We start from the raw sequence: 27,538 nt of genomic DNA on the forward strand, positions 1-27,538 counted from the left end.
GTAAAAGTATTCCTCTCTCCTCCTGCTAGTTCATCATTCTGCCTTGCTCTTTACATGCACCCCTATCAGGGTGTGAGTATTGTTTACCACAGTAATTGCGTTTTATCTGCCCGTGCTTCTGCTTTTGGAGTATATACCACATGCTCTTTTCCAAAAATAGAATTTGATGACAGAGAAGCAATATAAACATAGGGCTTGAGAACATGGGCTCTGCAGCCATGGTCCCCTGAGAATGTGGGCTCTGCAGCCGTGGTCCCCTGAGAACGTGGACTCTGAAGCCGTGGTCCCCTGAGAACGTGGGCTCTGCAGCCGTGGTCCCCCGAGAACGTGGGCTCTGCAGCCGTGGTCCCCCGAGAATATGGGCTCTGTAGCTGTGGTCCCCCGAGAATGTGGGCTCTGCAGCCGTGGTCCTCTGAGAACGTGGGCTTGGCAGCCGTGGTCCCCTGTGAACGTGGGCTCGGCAGCCATGGTCCCCAGCTGCCACTCCTGGCTCAGCCTCTTCCCAGTTCCAGTTTTCTCATTTGTAAAATGGGATAATAATAGCACCTGCTTCATGGGATTGCTTTAAGTATTAAATGTGTTCATGTACGTAAAACAATTAACCCATTGCCTGGAATAGAAGAAGCTCTCAATAACCAGTGGGTGTTTTGGTTGATTCCAAGACACTTCATACAGAGATTAAGTCATTCCATTATCAATGAAGACATTGCTTGTTAAGGAGATGCAGATATCAGGAGTCAAACGTTTGCTGAGATAGGAAGAAAGGGACGAAATCATGAAGCCATGTTGAATAGTATCACTGTCTATTTTGAGAAAGGGCAATAATAGTAAGAGAAGATAACTAGGGCTTGGTGTGTTTTATTGTCTCTCATGATCCTCCAGAATTTAATATGGTTAGACTCTCCCTAGAGTATATGCGTCAATGTACAAATAATTTTCACTCATCCCTTTCCTGGGGTACCTATAAATATGCACACATACTCTAGGTCAAACTGGTACTCTCTGTAAGGATGCTGTTACAAGGAAGAACCCCATCATGGGCTGCCACTAAAATTCTCGCCACTGTGTCTTGATACTGCTGATCTGCCTTTGCTTCCTTTCCTACAGCCCCTCAAAAAGATTTTCTCCACCCTCTGTTTATGAAGGTTCCCTCACAGAAATCTCAGGCAAATTCAAGGGCGCTTCTAGGTACCTCTTTTCCTGAACGGAAAGAGCCGGATTCCCTTCCGCAGCAGAGGGAGCCGCAGTAGCAGAGACATCGTGGAGGAGAAGGTTCCCGCCCGCTTCACCTTCTTGCGTCATAAGCTTTACTTTCCCAGGCTGCTCCTCATCCTGAAGTACAAGTCGTGTTGGATAACATTTCAATAATCCAACTATTTATTTAGTAGTCATTAAAGTCACTCATCTTTTAAAATATTATTTCACTATCTTTTAAAAAATTATCATTACTTTAATATGACTATTTGCATCTTTCTTAAGTGTTCCAGGGGTCTATGTAATTAACGTTTTGAGCAAAGCTTTGTTTAAGAACAATATTATAAAAAGCCTTGTCTTTAATTTAGCAAAGTAGACTAGGACAGCCTTGTGTAATTCTCTGAAGGGGAGATCTTTTATTATCCTATGAAATGACTTTATGCTATTAAAAATGTGAAAAATAGGGCTTCCCTGGTGGCGCAGTGGTTGAGAGACCGCCTGCCGATGCAGGGGACGCGGGTTCGTGCCCCGGTCCGGGAAGATCCCACATGCCGCGGAGCAGCTGGGCCCGTGAGCCATGGCCGCTGAGCCTGCGCGTCTGGAGCCTGTGCGTCCGGAGCCTGTGCTCCGCAACGGGAGAGGCCACAACAGTGAGAGGCCCGTGTACCGCAAAAAAAAAAAAAAAAAAAAAAGAAGTGAAAAATACTTTTGTCTTTGGACTATATATACTGTAAAAATTTGCATTTGGGCATAAAATGTAGACTTAAAATTAGCTGACCTAAGAAGGCCTTGTGCTGAACTGTTTTATTTCTTTTGGCATTTATGTGCCTCATAGCAGGTTTTTTTGTTTTGTTTTTTTCCTTCTTGCCCTATTCCTGCTTCCTCAATTTTGTAAATTCTGACAACTTATGAGATTTGTGATTCCCTTGTGGCAATGTAGGCACATGCAGTATTTGACAGAAAAAGCAATGTGAAATGTTCTGTTTGGTAGGTAATGTAAACTATTAAATTTTTTTATTTAAAAAATGAAAGGGGTAATGGCAGTCTCCACATGAATAGAAAATCCAGTTGCCTTAATTAACTTCAAATCCTGTCAAACATTGAACATTGTGGGTATCTTATTTACTGGGAGAAATCATCTTTTTAAACTTTTTCAAAAATGGTTTACAAGTGGAGTCCAAACAGAAATTGTTTGTATTTAAGATTGTAAAGATGTAGAGAGAAAGGCTTTGCCATTGTAAGTGGAAATATTTGGATTAGATTGATGTTTGTTTATGGCAAATCTGGATTTTCCAGGTCCTGATCGTAAATACTGTTGGTTTTTTTTGCTTGTTTGTTTCTGCTGAAAGTAGAGACTTTTAAATGAAATGTATTAGGTTAATTGGATAATTATCAATTCTCTACTTAACTTTGTATTGTGTGTTTCTAGCTAAACTCAGAGATAGCATTTTTCTTTTTGATAGACTTTGGGTTAGCTTCTGTATCTGTTCTAAAATAAACTCTAAATGATATTATTAGTGACAGGGGTGAACAGCAAATAGAATGGGATACCAAATATTTCTGTAATCACTTAGACATCAAATAGTGTCATTATTTGGGTTTTATCCTTTGTATTATCTTACCATTTAGTCATACCTCAAATCTGTTTACCTACAGAATTGAGGCAGGGTAGACTGTGACACTCCATGGGGGTAGATTTTCAATAAATGATCACAATGCAAAATATATTTCAATAAATAATATAGCAATATTTCAACAATATAATGATATAATGACAATTTCCTTGGGATTTTAAGGTTTATAAGATATTTAATGATGCATTTGTATAATATCCAAATATTTTAGTACATTAGTATAATATCCAAATATATTATTAGTACCTTATATTAATATAATTGGATCATTACAGCAAAACACCAGGGAGGTTATTGTCTTAACATCCATCTTATATTTGGAAAAGCAACCAGGTTAAGGAACTCAACAAAATTTATGGAGCTTGTTAATGAAAGAGCCAGAAAGAAACCATTCTGATTTGCAAACTATGCTTTATTTTTTTCCATGTTCTTCATATAATATTTAGGAATAAATTATATTATTACAGTTGGAAACATTTTTCTGGAAAAACTTTAAAACTAGAAATATACTGGAAATAGACTATTTAATTTATTTATTGGCATATAGTTGCTTTACACTGCTGTGTCAGTTTCTGCTGTACAGCAAAGTGAATCAGCCATACATATACATATATCCCCTCTTTTTTGGATTTCCTTCCCATTTAGGTCACCACAGAGCACCAAGTAGAGTTCCCTGTGCTATAGACTAGGTTCTCATTAGTTATCTGTTTTATACATAGTAACATATATATGTGAAAATAGACTTCTTAATGATATCTGTATAGTATTGTTTTATCAGACCCTTTAAAATAACATTATTAAAGTTTCAGTGCATATATTATTATGACTCAGATGAATAAATCTGTTTATTTTCAAAGATGCACAAATAAAGAAGCTGGTTCCACATGTTTGAACACATAGTTTGGGCTGATTTAACTTTGAAACCTATGTCACTTGTGTATTTCCGTGTTATATGGTTGTCCTTGGGGGAAAACAAAACTGGTTTTACTGACTATGTTTTTTCTCCAACAGAACTGAAAAAATTGATGAATAATTTTAGTATGATGTAGAAGTAGTTGCAGGTGTGTTACTAGGATTTGAGTTCAAACATTTCACTGAGTATGAAGTCAGCTAAACTAAATCATTATCATCATCATCATGTCTCTAGAAGATGCATAAAAAGAAGATTTTCCAGATTTTGAAAAGAGGTTAAAAGCAGTATAAATATTTTTTACTTGAAACTGTTGATTTTTGCCTACTTTTAACCCCCTAAAATGGGAATAAAACTTTCACATAAAAGTTATTATGATCTTTTAAAATATATCGACTCTAGAAATTTTTACCATTAATTGTTATCTAAACTTGGCAGGAACAATTTTTCTGTATATTGACTGCCCATCAACTTTCACTACATAATTGTATTAATTATTAATTATGTAGTATTAATATCTATTTTTCCCTTTACAGTCATCTACTGAATACCATATACATAAAGTTATAAATCATAAAAGAATGCTTTGTCCAACTGATCTTTATTTTAGGAAGTAAGAAAGTGTTAAATCATGGCTTTTGTAAAAAAGTACTTGAATATTTAGAAACTGGATAAATACGTAGATGGTGTGGATGGATGGATGGATAGATAGTAGTTTATCTATCCACACACTGAAAAGAGGTGAGAGGGAGGGAAGAAAGCAAGAAAAAGAGGGAAAAGGAGAAAGAGAAAGCAAGAATGAACATAAGAGTGAGAACGCTCCTTTAGATTTTGGAGGAGCACGTAAAAATAATATGAATATTTCAGTAATTCATTGTTCAAAGTTGAAAGGAAATGCACAGTAGTAAAATTATTTCACAATACTTAAAGGATCTATTCCTACAAATACAAAGCATATCCCATCATGCATAATAAAAATTCTGTCAATCAAGTATATGTATTTTTTTCTTCATGATGTTTAGTAACTAGTTTTCAGTGTTGCACTTCTCCCATAAACTTGGACCAGTTGGCTAAGCTGATTGGTGGCTTTAGTGTGATACAACTGTGTCGGAATTGTTTCCAGCCAAGAACTTGAATCCAGTCTTTCAGCCACGATCCTCTTCCATAGGCCTTCAGGATGGACGAAATCCATTGTCAGAAACTCACCAGCTCTGACTCCTGTGTTGGAAAATACATAGTGTATTGTTCAGTATCTGAGCATGTGAGGCTATATTGTTCATGGTGAACTCATGCCTTGACAGACACCAAAAGCAAAGTTTGGAGTCTACAAACCTAATCGAGATGCATTCTGTGAGCTTCTTTGGTTCTTTTTTTTTTTTTTTTTTTAATTTTTAAAATTTTTATTGGCGTATAGTTGATTTACAGTGTTGAATTAGTTCTGCTGTACAGCAAAGTAAATCAGTTATGCATATACATATATCCACTCTTTTTTAGATTCTTGTCTCATATAGGTCATTACAGAGTACTGAGTAGAGTTCCCTGTGCTGTACAGTAGGTCCTTGTTGATTATCTGTTTTATATATAGTAGTGTGTGTATGTCAGGCTTTCTTGGTTCTAACAATTTCAGTGTTGTTTTTAAATGTTTCCTCCTTTTTTTAGCCTTCGTCTGTCATTGTCTTTCTCTCTCTCTCTCTGTTTCATCCTGCCTTCTCTTCACACCTCTGATCATATCACATTAATGTTTACATTGCGTTGGAGCTGGATGCCAAACGTGTTATGGCACCACTTTTAGTTATATATGGTCTTAATTTTCTAAACTCTTATAATGAAAAATTTTAAATTCTTATAATGAAACAAATTTGAATGGATCTCAGATGAACAGACAAAATGTGACCACATTATATAAACTGGAAAAATATCTTGGAGAAAGAAAGAAACGAAAAAAGACAAAACATGACTAAAGGTGGGGAAAGGGGGAAGGTGTTAAACTTTAGTAAATTAAACATAGACACAATAAAAATAGAACATTAGAAATTAGATAAACGAAGGAATGGAACCCTAGGCACAAAATTGCTCTAAAAGCAGCAGTCAAGAAATGTTTCTTCATGACTCACAAGCATTCTATTTTCATTGAATACGTAGAAACTGTACCTAAGCTCTTTGTTTTTGATATTTGTTTGTCTAAACCTACTTACTTGCTCTTGAAGTTGTCTCGTGATATCACTTAAACTCTGCTCTGATGTTTCAGTTTGACATTTCAGGGTTTATCTAGAACCAAGTGTATGTTTGTGTGTATCACTAAAAGGAAATCAACTCTTAAAGTAGCAGTATTAAGGTAATATGAAAAATTATGCTTTTCTTTAGCTCATGGATTGATAATCATCTTTAACATATGAGTATATACACCTTCAGGATTCACATAGAAATATATCAGCCTTTCCCAAACTGTTTCATATAATTCAGTTACACCACAACTCACCTGTTCCACATGATATTAACAAATGTTCCGAAAACAGGATCCTTGGTTAAATTGGTTTGCAAAACATTGCATAGGCTGTATCTCCATCTGAGAGTTTTATTTGAGAGTTAGTTGCATGTTAAAGGCTCTGAGAGGGCCTTCAGTAAATTAACAATACTGAGGATACTGTTAAACCAAATCTATCTTCTGGACAGTTTGAGAAATACCAAAATACGTACAATGAATTACTTGGTTGTGAATTTATGAATGGATAATGTTAATACTGTCTTATCAATTAAGGTACAATCTAAGACCACAAAGCGAATCTCTCACCTCTCTCTTACTCCCATGTAATCTTCTCTTTATTTGATAAAGATTTATATGTTTCTATCCTAAACTTTACAATTACAGACTGGAAACCACGTTGTTAACAAGCGCCCCTCCCCCCCCTCCCCACTGCCCCGTGTAAATGAAACATTTCTTTCTTTTTAATCCCTTTCTTTCCCTTTTGCCCCTTTCCTTAATGTTACAGATCCACTACCAGCAATACCTCCCTGAATCTTGACCCAGTCCATCACTCATGGGGAAAAAGTATTACTAAACGCCAGTCTACTTTGGCCTACTTTCTAGCTTCATGCTTCATCTCTGCCCTCCTAACAAATCCCTCCTTTGCCATCCTAGCCTCCTGAATTGAGGAATCTCCTCCTTCTAACCTGCGTTCAGTCCAAACCTGCTCTGTTTTCTCTCATTTGAAGGAAAATACAAACGTGTGCCAAAATGTAAAGAACATGCTCCTTCTGAGACATGTTGACTTAGAACCTGGAACGATCCTTGCATCTCATCTTGTGTAGTGGGGTTCCAGCTGTCTACAACATGTAGGGGTTTTCAACTCAATTCAGTTCCACAGGTCCATGTGGAGTCCTCTGATAGACGGGCGTGGATTGAACAGCTCTGGGTCTACTGATCTATCTACTCAAGCCCACACATGGAGTTTTCAGGGGTGACTGATGAAGGGGATACACATTGCCAATGTCTTTAATTTGAGAAACTGTGTTAGCCCCAAATTCCAGTCTCTTTGTATTAATTCTCAAGGAAAGGTGCCTTTCCTTTGATATGTAGGTGACTCTGATGGCCTTGCATAAATGTCTTTCAGCTTGGTCATCTCTGACAGGTTTAGTTTCCAACCTGTGCCAGTGTTGGTTTAGCCGTCACTTTTTTACGTTCCTCTACTTCCCCTGGACCCTTCTGCAATCTACTCTCTGTTTACCTAGCACCCTTGGATGATACTCTCTATGTATTTGATTGGTCTCAAAGATAGTTACCTCAACAGTAAGGAAGTGCCTGTCTTTCCCCACAGGAGTGCGTCTTGACAGAGTACGTGGAGGTCGGCAGAAGTACAAGCGCAGAATAGATGCGGAGAACAGCCCGTACCTGAACCCTCAGTTGGTGCAGCCAGCCAAAAAGCCATGTAAGTACAGCAGACATGTCTGACTTTCCAGCACATGACATCCTCCCAGCTGGCTCTAGGTACATCGGTTTTGGCATGCCCATTCCTACTGACTCCAACGAGACTTCTCTTTGTTGGCGGGGGTGGGGAGAGGTGGCTTTATTCCCAAGGATTACCTTTGAAGAGCAACAGCAACTCAGCTAATTATCTTTTTGTCCTATGGTTTTCTCCCCCTCTACCTTTTTTTCACCTAGTCATTTTGTGGAAGCACAAGCATACCAAGGCATAGCTTGTATAGTGCGAATTTTACATTTATGGGTTATCTTTATTTTCAGAGGTACATAAAATGAATCGTACCATGATCATTAGTTCATTGGAGCTGTTAGTTTCAGATTTCACAAGAAAGTGATTTTTGTAGTTTTCACTAGCTAAATGAGTTTGTTCAACCTCCCAATGAAAATACATTAGGAGCCTCATTAATTTAGAGCTCTAGAAGGTTAACACACTAGCTAGCAATAGATTAAAACAAAAATGGGCCCTACTGATAACAAGCATAGGTTGGTGGTTCCATTTCAGATGCCCTTACGGGCATTATGAATCGTTTTTTAAAAGCCCATGGTTTGATAATGCCCGGCTGCAATTTGAAACAATGGTAGGTACGTAGCTAGGCTGCAATTTGAAACAATGGTAGGTACATAGCTAAAATGCAAGCCCCATTTTCTTTGTCATTAGCTAAAAAGAGCTAGAATATAGATTGAGGCAGTGAACTGTGTGCCAGTTTCTGAAAAATCAGTTCATGGCTGTAGTGCAAAAGAGCTAACATTTTAGGATGTTTATGCATAGAGTTTATACGAGACACCGGAAGTGCTTTGGTGGAAACAACTCTCACATTTAGCCGTCTCTGTCTCAGAAGACACAACCAGCCCTCACCAGAGGAAGTTGCAGCTATAGCAGTTCTAGAAAAGACACGGGTAATTTTTGATCTGCTTTCTAGGGAAGAGAAAAAGTGTCTTCTTCTCATTCAGATTCTCCAGGAGGGGTCGCTGCTATGCATCATCCGTGTGAGCATATGGGCGTCTGTTAAATACATAAAACAGACCCTGAACTGTAAATGAAAGGACATTTTAGCTATGTCAAAGGAAAAACAACCAGTTTTACATAAAATTAAAGCTTAAGTGAACATATGGCATGGTTTCCTTTTGCCTTTCCAAAAAACATTATGTTGATTATACCTTCAATTGTCCAATCTGGCATCTTCTCCTCAGCCTGCATAAGCTGTTTGGCATTCCGCAAATACAATCTAGGACTGCATTAAGCAGATTTTGCACATTAGAATAAAAAAACTTTCTGATAATACAATAAAATGCAATAAACACTAATGCTTAATTTCATTAGAGGTTTCGTTTTCCTGGATTCACTAATATCCAGACTGGCCATTTCTCATTCATTTTATACGAAGTCGACTGACACCATTGATGATATCCTCTACCGAGAGAAAAATGAGCCCCAGCCCATTCGTAAGTCCACAGGATGGATTAAGAAACATCTATGATTTTTGGCGTAAACCTGAGAAATTGGGAAGAGGCTTGTCAAGTACCTTTAAGAAGATTACAGCAATTTCAGTGAGCTCCATTTGTCTGAGATAAAAGAGGACTCCTAATATATCATTACTCATTATCTTAAGGCCTCTGTGTTCATTTTCCTTAGTCTATCCAATTAGTGTATTTTGGTAACAAACATTTATAAAACTTAATTTTCAGATCCTGTCAGATAAATGTCAAGAGACCAGGCATGGGCTTTGCTCAGAAAGTGGCTGGGCGAGATTTCTGGAGCCTGACTGATTGTTTGTATACTACAAAAGCCCAAGAATGAAAATTGGGTTCTATTGATTCTAATTAGGGAAACATTAAATAAGATTCACCTAGAAACAGTGCTGCCGGCTATTCCATTTTCTGAATGATAGGAATTTCTAAGCTTCCACCAAATTTCTCTGACCCCCTCCAGTCAAGTATCCAGTGGCTTGGGTAAAACAGGTTGCATTTTCCCTGTACTAAAAGAACTCGAATCACGATTTCCTTCCATTACATTTTTGTACCCTTTATTACTGCATTTTCTTCTAATCCTGAGGATCTAGTAGTTGCTGACAGGTTTTGCTGCATTGTCAGAGCAATGAAAGTGGAAACTTTTCCAAGCGTAGCTAAAAAACAGGGTGTTGTTTCGATAGCATATATGAGAACAAATATCATTCTCTTCAGATCCTACAAATTTAAAAAAAAAGAATATTTGATTTTAATTTCTAGAAAATATGATATTTGGGAATACTTCCTCCCAAATCTGTATTTTTAATTTGATAATAATTGAATATTACTGCCATTGAATGGTTATCTGTTGATCATTTGAAGTGAACAGAATTCATGTGGCAGTCATAGTAGTAAAAATTTTAAACTCTATCAGAAAAATTACAAATTGTAGCTTGGATAAGTATCCTTGTTATGTTGTTACAGCAGACAAAAAAAGAAATATGTTTTCAATTCTAAGGTATATGAAGTCTTTTCATTTTGTGTTAAAAAAGTTAAAAATATATAGGGAAAGGCAAAGGGTCTAGTAAATGTAGAGGAACCTTTGACTTGGCTCACAAAGATCCCATTTAATACCCTAGTTTTCTAGAGTAATAGGACACAGACATTGAAATCTCTGAGTTTATTCTTACCTATTTGTATTTCCTCACTTAGAAGAAAGCATCAAATCTAAAGCTACATGTAGAAATTGAAAGTGGGGCCAACAAGAAAAATCATTCTGTTAGCAAGGCTTTATAACCCCTTCCATAAACTCTCACATGGCCCTGAGCGATAAAACACATTTGATGTGATGCTTTCCATTTGTCTCTAGTGTTTGTTTTATGAAGGATTTTAAAAACATATATCACAAATTTCAGACAGATAAATCTGAACCAGAGAATGAACTAAAGACAACAGATGAAAATAGAGGATTAAAGTATTAGACGCTCCAAAGAGGAAATACAGTCACATTTAAGTTGGAGTATTTTTCTGGAAACTGACATTGGCTATATTTGGAAGATGGGCCGGGTGTGTGGGGAGGGGGAGAAAGGCACGTCGTTCGTATTGAATGCATCCCACAGAGACAGAGTTATACAGTCAGTAATTCACCCCGGCAGCAGGGCTCTGACCTTTGCTCTTCTTTAAAGGAATTAGGACAGTTAATGACTTTCATGCCCATTATGTCTATGGGCAGTAGGAGTTCTTTGCCTCCTGCATTATGTTCTATATTTCAATGGTTTATGTGGATATTTATTTTAAAGCTGTTGTATGCTATTTAATCTGCTTCCCCAGATCCCACTTAAGAATCAAAGAGCAGACCCAGAAAGCCTCTAACTTCTCTTATCTGTTTGCTATAAAAAATTTCATTACAGGACAGATGCTTCATTCCAGCAAAGGCAGGTAAAGCCAAGAAGAAACAAAGAACTATTACAACTGCTATGGGTTTTCCAGAACACTGTTTAATATATATATGTTGAACTGTAAATGGAATATTTGGGGTTGATTATAGGTGTTTGTGGGGTTTTTTTGTTTTGTTTTTTGTTTTTGCTCAAAACACCACCTAGTTTAGAACGTGCGAAAGAGGGATGATGCTACTAGTGATCTTGTAGTGCTCTGGTCTGATTCTGCAGATAACAAGATTGTCTCACATTTATTGGTGGCTGAACCGGAGAAGATCTATGCCATGCCTGACCCTACTGTTCCCGACAGTGACATCAAAGCCCTCACTACACTGTGCGACTTGGCCGATCGAGAATTGGTGGTTATCATTGGATGGGCGAAGCATATTCCAGGTACCTTTTCTGAAATGAAAAAAGTTTGCAATTAATTCCCTAGGCTTTATATGTTGAGTTAGGCAAATTCACAATTTTCTCATTAGGATTTTTAATTTATATTTATTTATTTTAATTTACTTTTTTATTTGTATTTTTTAAATTAATTTATTGTTCTTGGCCACACTGCACGGCTTGTGAGAACTTAGTTCCCCAACCAGGGATTGAACCCGAACCATCGACAGTGAAAGCACAGAGTCTCAACCACTGCACCATCAGGGAATTCCCGTTCATTAGGATTTTTTTAAACCTTTACATTTGTTTTTGTCATACTTAATTTAGTGCTTTCTTGGTCCTAATAGAATCATATGCCTTTTTTATAACTGTACCATCTTGAATGCTTGTTAATTATTTTTTCACATATGAAGGTACTATTGCCAACCTAAGATAAAGAGAATATAACTTGTTAAAATATTTCTTTATTCTCTTAAAAAGTCCGAGTTTTCTCCTAAGGAAATACTTCTTTTTTTTCTTTTCACTTTAAATAAATGTTTATGAATAGGGGGCTTTAAGGCAGACAGCCTGGGTATAAGTCCTGCCTGGCCTGCCAATGGGACAACTTCCTGAACTTACTCTATCTTAGCTTCCTAAACCCTAAATAAAGCTATAATATTGTAATTAAAAAAAAAAGTTTTTGTCAGGAGTAGTCTAGATACCTTTTTTCCTTTTAAAAATCACTTATTTTGTTGTTCATAGTGGCGATTTATACTGAATTGTTTTTCATATTTGCATATTGCTTTGGTTTACAATTAGATATTTACCATGAATTTATACATAAATTATGAAAATAAATGTTACATTGACATTGTAAATATTCTCATATGGTGACCTAAAAGTAGTATTTCAGGTTTTTTTTAAAAATATTTATTTATTTATTTATTTGATTGCGCTGGGTCTTAGTTGTGGCAGGCAGGCTCCTTAGTTGTGGCATGCGAACTCTTAGTTGCAGCATGCATGTGGGACCTAGTTCCCTGACCAGAGATCGAACCCGGGCCCCCTGCATTGGGAGTACAGAGTCTTATCCACTGCGCCCCCAGGGAAGTCCCAAAAGTAGTATTTTAAAGCATCCAATTATTTTTCTCTCCAGACCTGTCCTTAGATCAGTGAACATATACCTGATCACAAGGTTTAAGAATTTTAGTAGTCTGCTTGAATTATTGTTTGTTTGAGCTTTGATCTTCAACTAGTTTACAAACAAATTTTTGGACGATGAGCCGTGTTTCTTTGGTACAGTGAACTTATTTCTGTCTCCTTAAACTAGTTTGTCTTTATGCTTTGAATGCTACAGTAATTTCTTTAATCAAATTGATGGAAGTCCCTTTCCCAGCCCACACTGAAACCAATTTATTGGTCATGATACGCCAGCTATGTTGCTAACAGTCGTAACGAACTGTCAGGCGATATCACAGTGAAGCTAATTTGAAGTCATTAGGTGTGCAGCGTTCAGGCGACAATTTGTTACAGTGCTTGGGAACACAGCTGACATTTCTGAATGGCTTTGTTCACTGCAGTTCTAGATGAGGCCAAGCAAATTGTAAACTAATTTAAACATCACTCTGTATTATACCAGCTACTTTGTCTTACACTGTTTGCTAATAAAGCACCCCAAATTAAGTCAAAACTAGTTAAATAGGTGAGCTGGAGTGTATTCTTTAGAAGATACCTCCACAAGGGTCGCTACATCTAAAAGAAAGATGAGAATCTGATTGTGTGGATAGCTGATTTGCATTTGGATTGTGATCATATCTATAAGGTTTTTAGAAAAAGCAAAAAAAAATCGAAATAGAATATGCTGAAAGATGGTAAGACATTGGAAGTTGTAGCAGTGGAAACAACCAGAATTTGCCTAAACAGTGTATGAAAACTTTTTTGGAAGGAAGGTGTTATGAAGGGTTTTAGAAAGAAACAAAACTAAGATTTGTTGAAGTGTCCACAGATACTTTTAAAAATAATCAATATATATTATATCATTTACATTTATCCACACACACACGTACACAGACGTACATACTCAGAGGTTTAAAATAGCATTCTTCTAACCCAGGGTTTCTCAGTCTTGACACAATTGATGTTTGGAACCAGATACTCTTGTTATGGGGCCTGTCCTGTTCCTTGTAGGTTACTTAGCAGCATCCTTGGTTTCTACCTATTAGCATCCTTGAGTTGTAACAAACAAAAATGTCTTCACACATTGCCAGATGTCCTCTTGGGGAGCAAAATCATGCCCCTCTTCCTGGGTTGAGACCCACTGTTCTAACCCAGGAATCAGATATTATCCTTAATTCAAAGATAGGGAGATCTGGGACAGAGAGAGGTAAAAACACTTGCACAAGTTCACAAATGTATCCAGAGCCTTCAAAGCCCACATTCAATGCTTCCTGGAGTAGGATCAGGATAGTTTAGTCCCCCAGTTGACTACATTTGAAAGAATTATTTCAAAATAAAAATGGTAGTGTTATTAATAGTAAGAGCATAAAAGGCTGTGTCACTCTGACTCCAAACCGCCCATTATTTCAGAGAATTCTGCTCAAGTTCTCCCTGAATTAAGAAATTTGTTAAGCCCATATTTTGTTATCGTACAGACATTCCATAATAACGATCAAGAAAAGTCAACAACTCTGTCTGCTGCTCTCTGGTAAGGAAAAGTCAGTGATAAATTTGTGGGTCCAGTTGTGTATCTAAGTAGAAATGTCAGCTTACAGAGGAACTTGTCACAGTAAAGGGGCTCTGGTGACCTTTGTGAAGACAGTAACTTTAAATAACTATGAGTAACAGCATTTCCAGTGGTGGAAACAATTGCTATACGATTATGTGTTCAGTCTTAAGCCGAGGCTTAGAATTGGTAGGGGCTGACGTTATTCTCTCTCCCCAGCAAATGCCAGAGGAGGTTACTGTGCACTGATGATTCACAGCTCTGGTTTTCGTGATACCCGGAGGGTGTTTTAAATGATTGCAAGGAGTATCTTGGCTTTTCAGAGAGGGATTAACAAAACACGAATTCACTGAAATGCCTTTACATTTCATAACAGTAAGTGTGCCATGCAGTGTTCGGAGGTAGAAGTAAAAGATGCTGTGATACCAGCGTGCTGGTCTATATACCCGGGTTCAGGGAGCCTGGGCACGGCAGCAACATGGAGCATGGGATGGGGAGGGGGTAAAGCCAAAGAGAATATAAAGATGAACGTCTCATTTCTGCCTTGATACATGTAAACATGTGTTTTTGATACCATGACCTAGTCCTCATAACTGGGGTCAGAGCTGGAATTAAAGCCAAATCAGAACGGAAATTTCACCTGTCTTAATCTTCACTTCAAAATTGCGGGGTTTTTTTTAATGCTTCTGTTAAAACTAAAGTGAAATCTTTTTTTAAAATATACTAAGATCCAAGCCTTTGCTCTCTTTATGCTGCTCTCAGTTTGTGGAATCACACACACACACACACACACTTTTTAAAAATTAAGTTTAGCATATAAGATCAGAGCAGTAGCCTTTCTGCACTCCTGGGAAGATACTTTTGTATACTTGCTTTTGCAACATAAAAAAGTGACAAATTCAACAAAAGAAAATATTGAAGAAGAATACATAGGGAGTGGGGTTTTTTTTTATCAGTAAATAGAATTAGTTGACTTACTTTAATAAATCACATAAATGGAAAAGTGTGTTGTTCTGAAACATGACCATACTTTATCTCTAGAAGCAAAAAGATCACAAGGGCTTTAGAAAATGCTTGACTTTAGTTGAAGGAGCATAAGGGCACCAGAACAGATGATGGTGCCCTAATAGCCCTTTTTAAGAATGACAGGGCCCCACCATTAGCATCCTTTTATATCCTTGGAAATTGCTCATGCCTCGCTTTTCTGGTTCCTATCTGCCTGACTCTTTTTTATTTCTCTTTCAATTTCGTCTGCGCTCGGATAAGCGCATGCTAACACAATATGATTGAGCTGTAAAATGGACCGCTGTCGCCTCTAATCTCTTTTATGTAGATATGGAGGTCCTGCACACTCCACTTCATTCTCTCTCCATTGTTGGCCTTTTTTAGAATGGGCTGCCAAGTAATGGAGGCTCCGTCAAATATTAGAGCTAGGTTTCACAGGGTGTGATAAGACGATTATCAGCCCAGCAGTCAGATCTATTATTATTCTTTGTGGTTGATTAAAATATTATTTTGTACTGTAACTTTGTTAGCAAAATGCAGAATGTGCTTCGTCAGATGGTGCTTTAAAAAGCGTCACCCATATTAGCTGACCTATATAAGTGGCTTAAATGTATTTATGGATCTTGCCAGACGGATGACTTTAAGAGAAAGGTATTTGAACAATTCAGTGAATGAATGTATTTTAGAAGTTGTTTTTTCCTTTATCAAATATGGCAGATTATCAGGTGGGCTTGTTTATTTTTGATATGACAGATCAAACAATTACCTGCTGAAGAAGGAGGACTCCATTCAAGTTTGGAGCCTCTTAGTGACATTTTTAAAACAGGAAAAAAAAAACCTATAGTTTTTCTTCATACCAAATGAAGGCAGGAACTATTAAGCTCAAAAAGAAAACCACACTAGGAAGAGATGTGATAAAACAGTCTTTATGTATAGTTATTCATGTAAGAACCAGAAGTCTAAAGTATAGAAACCAGTATTCTCCATTTATTCTGACACATTTTTTCTAAAACATTCACTTAGGAAAATGTATTAAAACTTGCTCAGCGAGTTGGCTTTTTCTAGTTTTCTCAACAGAAGTATTTAGAATTTTCTATAAATGACAGAAATCTCTAAAGAACATGGATAAACTATTTCTATATTGGGATATAAATTTTGTGAGAGAATACCCAAGAATATTTTGAACTAATATTTATGGCTAATGATACTGTTTAAAGATATATTTATTGTTCTAATGCATTTTACGTAGAGATCAATTTTTTAGATTGTATCATTCCCTAGGCGAAGTTGTGAAGGTTTTGTTTTTTAACTGCCCATTACTTATCTTAAACTGCTGGCACCATTACGTGATTATGATATGTGAAAAAGCACAAAAATTGTGGTGGAAATAATTACTATAAAATTATGTTTCCATTTGTAACACCAGGTAAGTTTTCATGTGTATATGCATGTGATTATGGTTTCACATGCAGGAAATGGCATAGTTAAGTAAGAGAGTTATGTTATATATAAAAAGGACCTAATATGCTGTTTTGTTTCTATATCATTGGCACTTGGAAAATGTACTATTGATTAGTTGATTAAAAATATGCACAGCACAAAACTATGAGTTGGCTCTGAGGCTCCGCCCTCCACCCCATTGTATAACTGAATTTACACGTAGTTGTAATTTCTACTTTGCTATAAATGAATTAAAATGATTACAGCTCTTTTCTCAGGATTAATTTTTCTTATATGCATGCAACTTAATGATTTCAGAACTGTGAAGTCGTTGAGTCTTTCAGTTAAGTGGAGAAACTTTAAATTTAAGATCCAATGCCTTGGCACTTAGTAAGACTATTTAAATTATAACTATATTCAATTATCAGATAGTTAGAAGTTATGTTTAATGTACCTGGTAGTTGTATACCTGTGTACCGGTAGTTGTGGTTTATCAAAGGTAGAATAATTCTGAAAGTAAAATCAGAAAACCTGAGTTGTGTATAGTTAAGCAATACTTTGTAAGTTACGTAATTTGGTCTAGCCATTAGTTATATTGTCAAAATCAAATGAGGAAAAAAAACACACATGTAAATGATACACATGCATAATTAATTTGCAACTTATAAAGAATGATCTAAAAACGTAAAATATTCAGTGTTCATTTTAGTGCCTAAGAGATTGTACATAGATTGTCATTTTATTGTAATTAGAGCCAAGTGATCCAAAAAGTTAGTATTCATAAGAGCTATTTCAAAACATATTCAGAACAAACATCCATTATAATAGAAAGGGAGGGAAAGGTTGTTTAACCAAGAGGATCTCTGTATGGATATAGCCATCATTCTGTCCTAGGTGAGCAGGACCATTAGCTTCTACATAGTCAGGTTCGTCCTCCTCGGCCATACCTAAAATAACTGAATGTTTATCAGTTTCTGAAGTCACAATTGTGATCTGGAGAAAGGAACAAGTTGAAAACTATGTTGTGAAAAAAATAATCTGAAAGATCCCCTACAGACTGGTTCATTTTCTGCGGCTACCCTTGCTAGAAAGGAGAAAGACCAACAAAGAAGGTTTGAGGTTTCCCAGACAGATGAGGTTTCCCAGACAGAGACCTGGTTCAAGAGACACCCCCAAATGGTATTAAAGATGCTCACAAAGACCTCTCCTCACCACTCAGTGCTATTGTTTGTGACCTGATGCATGGTGCTGTCACCATGCTGAATTACCTGTGCTCACGTAACCTCTGTTCCAGTATTCTGGTCCATTACTAGGTATCCCCCAAATATATTTGCCATCCATTCGTCCTCATGCCATTGTGTACCTCTGATCAACGAGGAATCATAATTTCATAGCAGTCATGAATACAATTTAAGTATTTGAGTGTCTGCTATGGACCTAATACTATGCTAGGTACTGTGGGGCTTATTAAAGCTACAGGTGACCCGATCTCCACCCTGAATCATGGATCTGTGTCTGCATAAATATCTATGCATACATGTGTGCATTGTTCTGTGGTAATCTTCTTTTTTGTGGGATTAAGCTTTCAATACAAAAACAACTGACATTGGTAGAGTTTGTTATTGTTAACAAAGCACTTTCACGAACTTTTACTTGATGTCCATAACAATTCAGTTGTTTAATTCTTATTATCCCCTAGAGTCAGGAAGTTTGATTCGCACTGTTAGTAATGTTACTTGAACCATAGAATATTTAACTTAAATGACTTTTTACCAGTAGCTTCGGTAGGTCTTTCTCCCCTATCCTCCTCTACTTCCCCGTACATTTTTTGTCATTTGTTCCAGATTACCTACCTGCCTTTCATACAAGTTTAGGCAAATGGAACATATTTGCCCTATCTTTAAATTTTGTCTCTACATTTATAAAATGAAGGGAGAATTGAATCAAAGAGGAAATGTATGACACACCTTTAAAATCAATAAAAATCAAGGTGTTTGATTGATAGTGTGCCCTTTATATCCCTGATCACAAATTTTAATGAAACAAGGTGACTACTGTGTAGCTACTCAGCTGAATGGTTGGAAAAGTTTTTAAATGATTGGTTGCTAAAATTGAAGGCTCTTCCTCCCCAATTCTGTTCAGATTCACTTGGTTGAAGATTTCTCTATTCATAAAGTCCTAAAAGACGGTATCATTTTCAGGCAAGGAATTGTAATCGCAAAACTCTTTTGAATGCTAAGGTGACAGTATGAGTCTCATCATTCGGTTTACTGTATATACCAGAAGCCTAAACAAGCCTGCAATCTACCTGAGGGTTATCAAAATATTGACATCCCATAGACCTGGCCAAACTCATATGTTTTTTTTTTTTTTTTTCTTAAAGGGCTTCAAATGCTTTGCTTTTTTTTATTTTTTTTTATTTTTGGCTGTGTTCAGTCTTCATTTCTGTGCAAGGGCTTTCTCTAGTTGTGGCAAGCGGGGGCCACTCTTCATCACGGTGCGCGGGCCTCTCACTATCGCGGCTTCTCTTGTTACGGAGCACAGGATCCAGATGCGTAGGCTCAGTAGTTGTGGCTCACGGGCCTAGTTCCTCCGCGGCATGTGGGATCTTCCCAGACCAGGGCTCGAACCCGTGTCCCCTGCATTAGCAGGCAGATTCTCAACCACTGCGCCACCAGGGAAGCCCCCAACTCATACCTTTCTGTTCTGGAATTCCGTTTGTTCATAGAGCTGTTACTTCTGACTTTTAGGTTCTTCTCAAGGCTACTTGATGAGTTCAAGAGAGAAAGACTTCTGTGTCTTGTGAAAAGAATTCTATATGGAAGCTGATTTAATTAGCATAACCCATATATGCTTAAATGGTTCGTTAACATCTTTTTCCACCTCTAAAAGAAGAATTGGAGGGAGAAGTTTAAACGTGATGCTGGCGTGTTTTGTTTCTCCCTCTGCTCCACTGTGACCCTCTCTCCGTCCCTAACCCCACCCCCCTCCCGTGGGCTGGTCACACGTTTTCCCCTGCGTCCCCCTTGCTCTGCCTCAGCCAATCTCCAAATGAATGCATGTCTATCGTGGCCTTGGCTTTGGCACTCTGGATATATTGATTAATAGTTGCCCTAAGCTCCTTTTAGCAAATCAAATTTTCACTTTTAGCAAGGATTTCGCCTCTGATTTATTCAGCAAAGTGAAATGCACTAAATTGACTTTGACATTCAGGGAGAATGGCTGAAAAACAAAGAGCAGAGGAAAGAGATATAAATTGTGTGGCAGCTGGAGACTTCAAGCATCTGAGGAACAGTTTTCTGTGGAATACAGAGTAATTTGAAAGCACACAGAGAAGTGGTTTCTTCAAAAAAAAATGAAAAAAATGCTGAGTTTTCTTTTTGAAAGAGGGTGTAAGTATTACTCAGCTGAACTCAGAATTTCTGGTACAATGCATTCTATTTTGTAGATAAAAATAGCTGCGTAATCCAAGATTGCCTATATCTAAATGAGTTTAAGAAAGCTAGGACATAACCTCTAATTACACTGGAAAAAAGAAATAGTCAAGTCATCCCACATGAAATAGAATAGTTAATGTGAAAGTGTAAGTGCTGTGTAGTTGTGTGTGTGTGTGTGTGTGTGTGTGTGTGTGTGTGTTGTAAAGAATGGAGCTTTTTCATCACCATAAAAAGAATTTGAAATAATTTTGGATCACAAGCCTCAGAAAAGCCATGTAACTTTGCTGTTCTGTTTACCTTTTTCCCAAGAACGTCTGCCTTGGCTGTATTCTTTAATGTGACTAAGTCAGCCTACTTCCTTGTTAGACCAAGTTTCGGTGAATAAGTCACCATCAGGTTCAAGATACAAAGTGTGGTTTTGATGCGTAAAAAAAAATGGTGCTGATTATGTGTAGATGAAGCAAAGAGGAAAGGGGGTTGAACTGAAGTCCTCAAGTGTGGACACTTGAGGGGGAATGAAAGGTGTGAGGACTGCTGAGGAGTAGTTTTGATATTGCAGATCTCATAGACTGTTGAATTGCCTCTGCCGAGAGGGGTTATCAGAGGGGTGGAAGGAGAAGGGGGAGGGGAAATCTACAGAAGGAATTTGCTGTTCATTTACCTTTTTGCTCTTCCACGTGAATTTTCCTTATTAACCAAAGTCAGGGTCCACATAGTCAAGGCACTGCCCTCCCTTTAACTATACTTTTTCATTTTTCTCTTTCTTTTCATTTTCAGCAAATCAGTGTCCAAAGTGACCCAAGCCATCCACATCAGTGGCATCTTACCAATCAGATAATATTTTAACATTATACCAAACATGTCCACAGGCATATGATTTCCCTAAAGTCAGGCTGCTTCCTCCCCAATTCAGGCCACTTTTCAACCTTCATAAATGATTCTTAGAAGAACCCAATTAGGAGAATGTATTTAACCTGCTAAAAATCCCTTTAATTGACCAAACTTTCTAAGAAGCTTATGGTATATGATAAACAGATATAATACCTCCATTTGTTTATAAATACCTTGATATTTCTCTTAAGAAAAATAATTTCTTGGTTTTCCCCAGAAAAAAAAAAAACAGTGATTTTCTCAGAAGCAATCAACCACTTTTATTTTTTATTTATTTTTGCCAGGTTATATATTTTTTTCCTCCACCAAGAATCAGGAATGATGTACAAAGTACACAAACCCCAAGTCAAAGGGGTATTCAGCTTGCATTTTATACTTGGATCTCTTAATATGAAGTTCATTGCTATTATTATATGAGTTAAAAGTACTAATGCATCATAATTTAGTTAAAGAGAAACATATAGTGGGTAAATACCACCTCTTGGTAATTCTAAGCTCTAGAGTCAATTCACCTTAGTTCATCCCACAATTTTACATGTCTCCATTTAACCACAGAACTTTGCTTCCAATAAGGAAATTATATTTCCATTGCCAGAATGGGCAATTAAGTCCTCACTACATATTGTTAATACTATAAAATCAAGAAAGGGAAAGGACGAGTTTCTTCCACTGGATTCAGATTAAGCCAGTGGATGACCCGCCGTCCAGGTCAGTAGCACAGCCTGTATGGATTTAGAGAGTCATTGGAGCCCAATGAAACACCGTAACTCCAGAGGCGTCTCTGAAGAGCAGCTCCCTCCTCTCTGTACGAAGGGGGCTTCACACCTGCTTAACCTACATTAGGGAAGGATTAATTCCCTGAAGTGCTGGGCCCCCTCAGCCAGGTGGCATGTTTGTGGCAGGGCACATGGTAGCCTGGGCTGAGGAGGGAGAGAGGGAACAGCTACAGGTTCAAGGAAGGACTGACTCCTCCTGACATGGTCAGCACTTTAGGAAAAACAATAGTCCAGCTCTATTTAATCTTGTGATTTTCTGTGTCATGGCAGAGCCCAGTCTGCAATGCAGACTTGTAAATGTAAAAGAGGAACATCCTCCCAAAGGTCCTTTCAACTGTGCATATTACTCAGATTAACCTTTTGTGGAAAAACATGGAATCTCTACTTAAACATTTCAGATTTATTTCTGTGAATGGCTGTGATACTGAAGCAAAGTGCTGTATGATAGATTTTCCCAAAGTTTAAAAAATATGCTTGCTTACTCAGAAACATGCCTACAGAAAGTTTTATGACACTCTTTTTAAATTAAATGGAAGGAGGGCTTCCCTGGTGGCTCAGTGGTTGTGAGTCCACCTGCCAATGCGGGGGACACGGGTTCGTGCCCCAGTCCGGGGAGATCCCACATGCCGCAGAGCGGCTGGGCCCGTGAGCCATGGCCACTGAGCCTGCGCGTCCGAAGCCTGTGCTCCACAATGGGAGAGGCCACAACAGTGAGAGGCCTGTGTACCGAAAAATAAATAAATAAATAAATAAATAAATGGAAGGATATCAGATAGAGATCTCTTTCTTTACAAATTAATTCTTGGATGATAGAACCAGAATGAACCTTAGAATTCAATTGCTAGAACTTCGCATTTTAAGAGGAAGTAGTATATTGCAGTGGGTAGTGTACCATCCTTGGAGTTAGAGACCATGGTTCAAATTCTGATACTGCTCCGTGCCATGAACTAAGTTTTCTTATGTATAAGATGGGGATGATAATAATAAAGTGACCAACTTGATAGGCTACTGGGACAATTCAGGGAGTTAATGTATGTAAAGTGCCCAATCCAATCTTTTAATTGCTAAGTGTTCAGTAAATGTTAAATGCCTTTACTTGCACATTCACTTACAGATAAAAACGTTGAAGGCCAGGAAAACTGAATGACTTACCCAAGGTCACGAGCTACTCAGGACATAGTTGAGACTAAAACTCAGTCATTTAACCGTTGAGCAATGTTGATATTTATCAACGTCACCACCAGTTTTTCAGAAAAGAGTATATATTCTTATGCATAGTATTAAATATTAGCAAGTTATCCTTTTTATTCTATATTATACCACATTATATTACATTATATATAAACATGCACATATTTATATGGACAGCATGTTTTTTGAAGATAGACCAGTAGTGAAAACGTTATAGAAAAGTTATTTTGGTATATTTTAAGTTGTGCACCCCAAATTATAAGTAATAAACCCATCTTTCTTTTGTTATTCTTTGATATAGCTTGGGTATAATATCTGGATATATCAGCTCAAACCCCTTTCTGAAGAATTATTAATCTAAAGGTATAGCTCAGAATCTTTCTGTTTCACTCAGGGGGATATAGTAGAGAGAATTCCTTCACTGAGGCTTGAGGTTCGGAAACATAGCCAACAGCTTAAAGTGGCCAAGAGTTTCTCAATGGAGGATCTTGATACAGAGCTAAGTGTCTAGATAACATAAAAGACAAAGTAACAGGAATACATGAGGTGCACCTTATTTATAAAGCATCTCTGAATACTTGCTATGTAAATATGTGTGATGCTATCTTTGAAGACAATGTCACTGACAGATCAGTATATAACGTTTGATTAAAATTAGCTTGTAGGGCCTCCCTGGTGGCGCAGTGGTTAAGAGTCCGCCTGCCGATGCAGGGGATACGGGTTCGTGCCCCGGTCTGGGAGGATCCCATATGCCGCGGAGCGGCTGGGCCCGTGAGCCATGGCCGCTGGGCCTGCGCATCCGGAGCCTGTGCTCCGCAACGGGAGAGGCCACAACAGTGAGAGGCCCGCATACCGCAAAAAGAAAAAAAAAAATTAGCTTGTAGATAATCCATAGGTTTTAATTAACCTGGTCAGTTATCCAACCCAGTATACTCAGTGAGGATTTTAGGTTCTCACATTTCTGTATGTGCCATGAAAGTCTAAGTCAAATTTCCAAGGCAATTGTTTACAGTTCGAATAGAATTATTTATTATTTAGTGTGAATCTGACCATACTATATTCTTGTAGTTTAATAAATTTCATATGGGCTGAAGATGGATGATTTGGTTATCTTTGAAACATCAACTATGATCATTTTTGAGATATCTAAATATGGTAATAGGTTCTCTAAATTCAATTTGACTTTTTTTTGCACACTTTGTAATATTCAATTCCCCAACAAAAATACGTGTGTAATATATTTTTGTAGCAAGCTAATACTTATTCACTCATGCACTGAATGAAAAATATATATTAAAAGCCTACTCTATGGTAGGCCTTATACTAAAGTTCTGTTTTAGGGAGACTGTCTCTGTCATTATTATATGACTTTGAGGCATAGTTGATCTATTATCAAAACACTTTTTGAATTTTTATCTCAAGAATGGTTGCTTTGCAGCTCCCTCAGGATCATGGTTTCTATTTTTCCGTCATACACGTACTCAAGAGTCTTGAAGAAATGCTTTGAGAATGATCAAAGTCTGGTGTCCGCCACACCTCCTGGTCCAGCATTTCAGAGTTTCCCACTCTAGCTCCCCTCTCTGTACTCTGGATATCAGTGATATTCTAGGGGATAAACTGAGGGCCAGCAGCTGCCTGACAGGGTTTTTATGCTCTTTTCAAACCATGTATGTGTGGTGGTTCTGAACCCACTTGGATTTTACGTAGTTAAACTATCTCAGAAACAGAGTCTCTTTATGAATAGAGGCCTGCTTACTGCATGAGGGAAGATGGCAGTACTTTTTACTTTAAGGAAAGGTTCTTCATTTACTTTGAAGAGATATTAAGAACATGGGAATAGAGAGCTGATTACAGCGAGAGCTTTTCTCAGGATTGTTAAGGTCGTGTGGCATCTCCTGCCATTAACTTTTGTTCTCACGTGCAACAGCACAGTTCGTGGGTGTGGGCTCCATGCTGCATCTGTACTTGGCTTGTTATCCTCTTATCAAGCTCTTAGCGTCCCTTTGTTTATTTGAGATGACAGGAAGACGCTGTAAAGGCTGCTTAGTCAGGGATATCAGCCTTGTTGGCAGGGGAGTGATTGCCAGTTGAGAAACAAGGCATTATTGCTCATTTTTTCCCTCTTATTAGTTTGATTACATTTGCAAATCAAATCAATCCATCAGACATGATCAGGCCTCGTCCGCATTTTAAGGAATAGTAATCTCCGTCTAATAAGATGCAAATGTGTCACATCGGTAAGTAACCAATAAATCATCGTCTTGTCTTTGGCAATCATTAAATATCAGAACCAACAGTCAATTTTTAGTATTTTCAATTTGCGATATGCCGCTGGAATATAAAGATAGATGGACGTAATTACACAAACCAAACACTATTTCAGTTCATTCCAGACAGCAAATTTAGTGGAAGGTATAACTGGCTTGTCATCACACTACATTATTCCTAGCGGTTCATGCAAAGTTCACAGACGAGCTTCCAATGGACATTGCTTTTTTTCAACTTCTAGCAACGTCCGTACAATGGCAATCAAACTTTGATGTAAGGACTTGCATTGACTTCCGCGTGGTTGTTACAGTCCGATGCCAGCATGACAGGAAACATATGCTCTCTCCCGTCAGACACTGCTGGCAGTGCCAGCTCCAATCTTCTAGATTTTCGATTAAAAAGAAAATGAACTCACGAATGTGAAAATAAAGGAAAACAAAAACAACCAAGAACTCTTCAGATGATTTATACCATCCACATCTCTTTGGACAGTTTCCCTCTGGGGGAAAAAGTGGACAAAAACTTTGTTTTTCTAAGTTTCACATCTTTAGAGCCTCTCTGTTTGGGCAATGTATTCTTTTCACCTAAGTCATTCTTTGTGAAGATGTGCATGTTTGCAGTGCCCTGAGATGATCCAGGAAGAAAGGGTGTGTTGACTTGGGACACAAGAGGGAAATGTCAATATATATATAGATGTATATATAAAATGTTATAATTCAAAGGACAAGAAATGAACTTGTTTGGATGGAATATCTGATCTGAATGTCTTTTCCCTAATTATACTCGCTTAGCAACTCAGTAGCTTCTGATGAACTGTGACAATTGCCCATTCATTCATTCACAGAAATTGTCTTCCTATAAATGCAAGACCCCACCTCCTAATCCCTCTCGGCTCTATTTATCTCAATGCAATCAATAGGCATACTCTTCCATCCTTTCCCAATATTTTTCTCTTGTCCAATTCTCTTTTTTTCTGAGTGCTCATATAAAAAGCTCTTTTACATCATTGATCTGATGACATTTAAAAGTTGCAACATTTTCTCCTTGATTTTGGTTTGTTGTTAACCTCATCCAGTTACAGCCATCACTTGGGTTCTCTTCTCTTTCTTCTCTGCAAAAGTCATTTGCCTTCTCAGTGTAAGTTGCTAAATAGGACGTGAAAGTCATCCTATGATGATGATAGGTCATCTCTATGACCTTGATGGACCTGCTACTTATTTTGATGGCATTTCCAATCATCACTGACTGATTCCAGTTGATCTTGACAGATTTATCATAGGCTTTATAGTTAGAACTTAGAGCTTAAGATTTGGCAATGCCAGTCCTTTGGCCTACTAGATTTCCTTATTTGCCATGAGAAGAGCAAACTCTTTGGAATATTATTTAATAAGGTCTCTTATTTAAAGTTAACAAAATTGAATTTTGACTGTGTGACATATTTATTGTAAACGTGTTGGGTACCTTTATGCTAGTCACTCTCCTAGGCAGTGGAATACAAAAGTAAACAGCAGAGATGGTCACACGGTCATAAGGCTCAGAATCTTTTGAGGGACACAGACAAGCAAAGAGACAAGTATAACATGGTGTTCTAAGTGCATTGATGGGGCAACACAGCATACTAGGGGTGCACCATGGCGGGAACCCTAACTTCGGGAATCAGGGAAGGCTTCTCGAAGGCTTGAAGGCTTCTTGTGTAGAAATCCAGAGAAGAGAAATGCATAGGGAGGTATCAAGAAGTTTTAGGTAAGCATTAGCTTCCTTCTGTTAATAAAACCAGTCGTTGTAAGTTAAACAGGCCCATTTTCAGAAGCTCTGCCCATTTGTTAGCAGGACTGGAAAACATCATTCATTGAGGTACAAAGAACATTCTTTCAAATTTTAAGAAAGTATCATATAGAAGCTGATTAGACTCTCATTTTAGACAGCACAGCAGCTTTCAACTTGAGACAATGAAAACATGCAGTAGTAGCTTGAGGCAGTGGTCAAGACAACTTTTCAAATCAGCAAAATCGATTTTTTAAATGTGTCACGTATATGCCTGCAGGATGCACTCTCCATGGCCATACATCCGGGCAGGCAAAACGGACTATCACTTGACGAAAACCATTTTAGGCCGCTTCTGCAACCCTTCCTATCTCCGTATCCTTTCAGAGTTAGTCGATTTCCAGCATCCTTTCCCTTTCTGCAAAACTGTTGTGAATTTTTAAAATACAGCTCTGGTCTTTCCAGACGATTGTTTGGCCAGCCAGCACATGTAGCTCAAGGAACCCCATACAGAGCAGCAATCACCAGGAACCCCTATGAGTTACAGCTGAGGAAAGCCGTACAGCTCATGCCTTTGAAGC

The 27,538-nt window shown here is 37.8% G+C and overlaps 1 protein-coding gene across 1 annotated transcript in view; it reads left to right on the plus strand.

The window, feature by feature from the left end:
• Nucleotides 1-27,538, plus strand: part of ESRRG (estrogen related receptor gamma) — a 217,691-nt gene that overhangs the window by 147,945 nt on the left and 42,208 nt on the right. The window contains exons 4-5 of the mRNA XM_060088663.1: nt 7,554-7,664; nt 11,332-11,493. Coding sequence (XP_059944646.1) covers nt 7,554-7,664; nt 11,332-11,493 — 273 coding nt within the window. The remainder of the gene's footprint in view (nt 1-7,553; nt 7,665-11,331; nt 11,494-27,538) is intronic.

Source organism: Mesoplodon densirostris, chromosome 2 (assembly GCF_025265405.1).
Source record: "Mesoplodon densirostris isolate mMesDen1 chromosome 2, mMesDen1 primary haplotype, whole genome shotgun sequence".
NCBI classification, from domain to species: domain Eukaryota; kingdom Metazoa; phylum Chordata; class Mammalia; order Artiodactyla; family Ziphiidae; genus Mesoplodon; species Mesoplodon densirostris.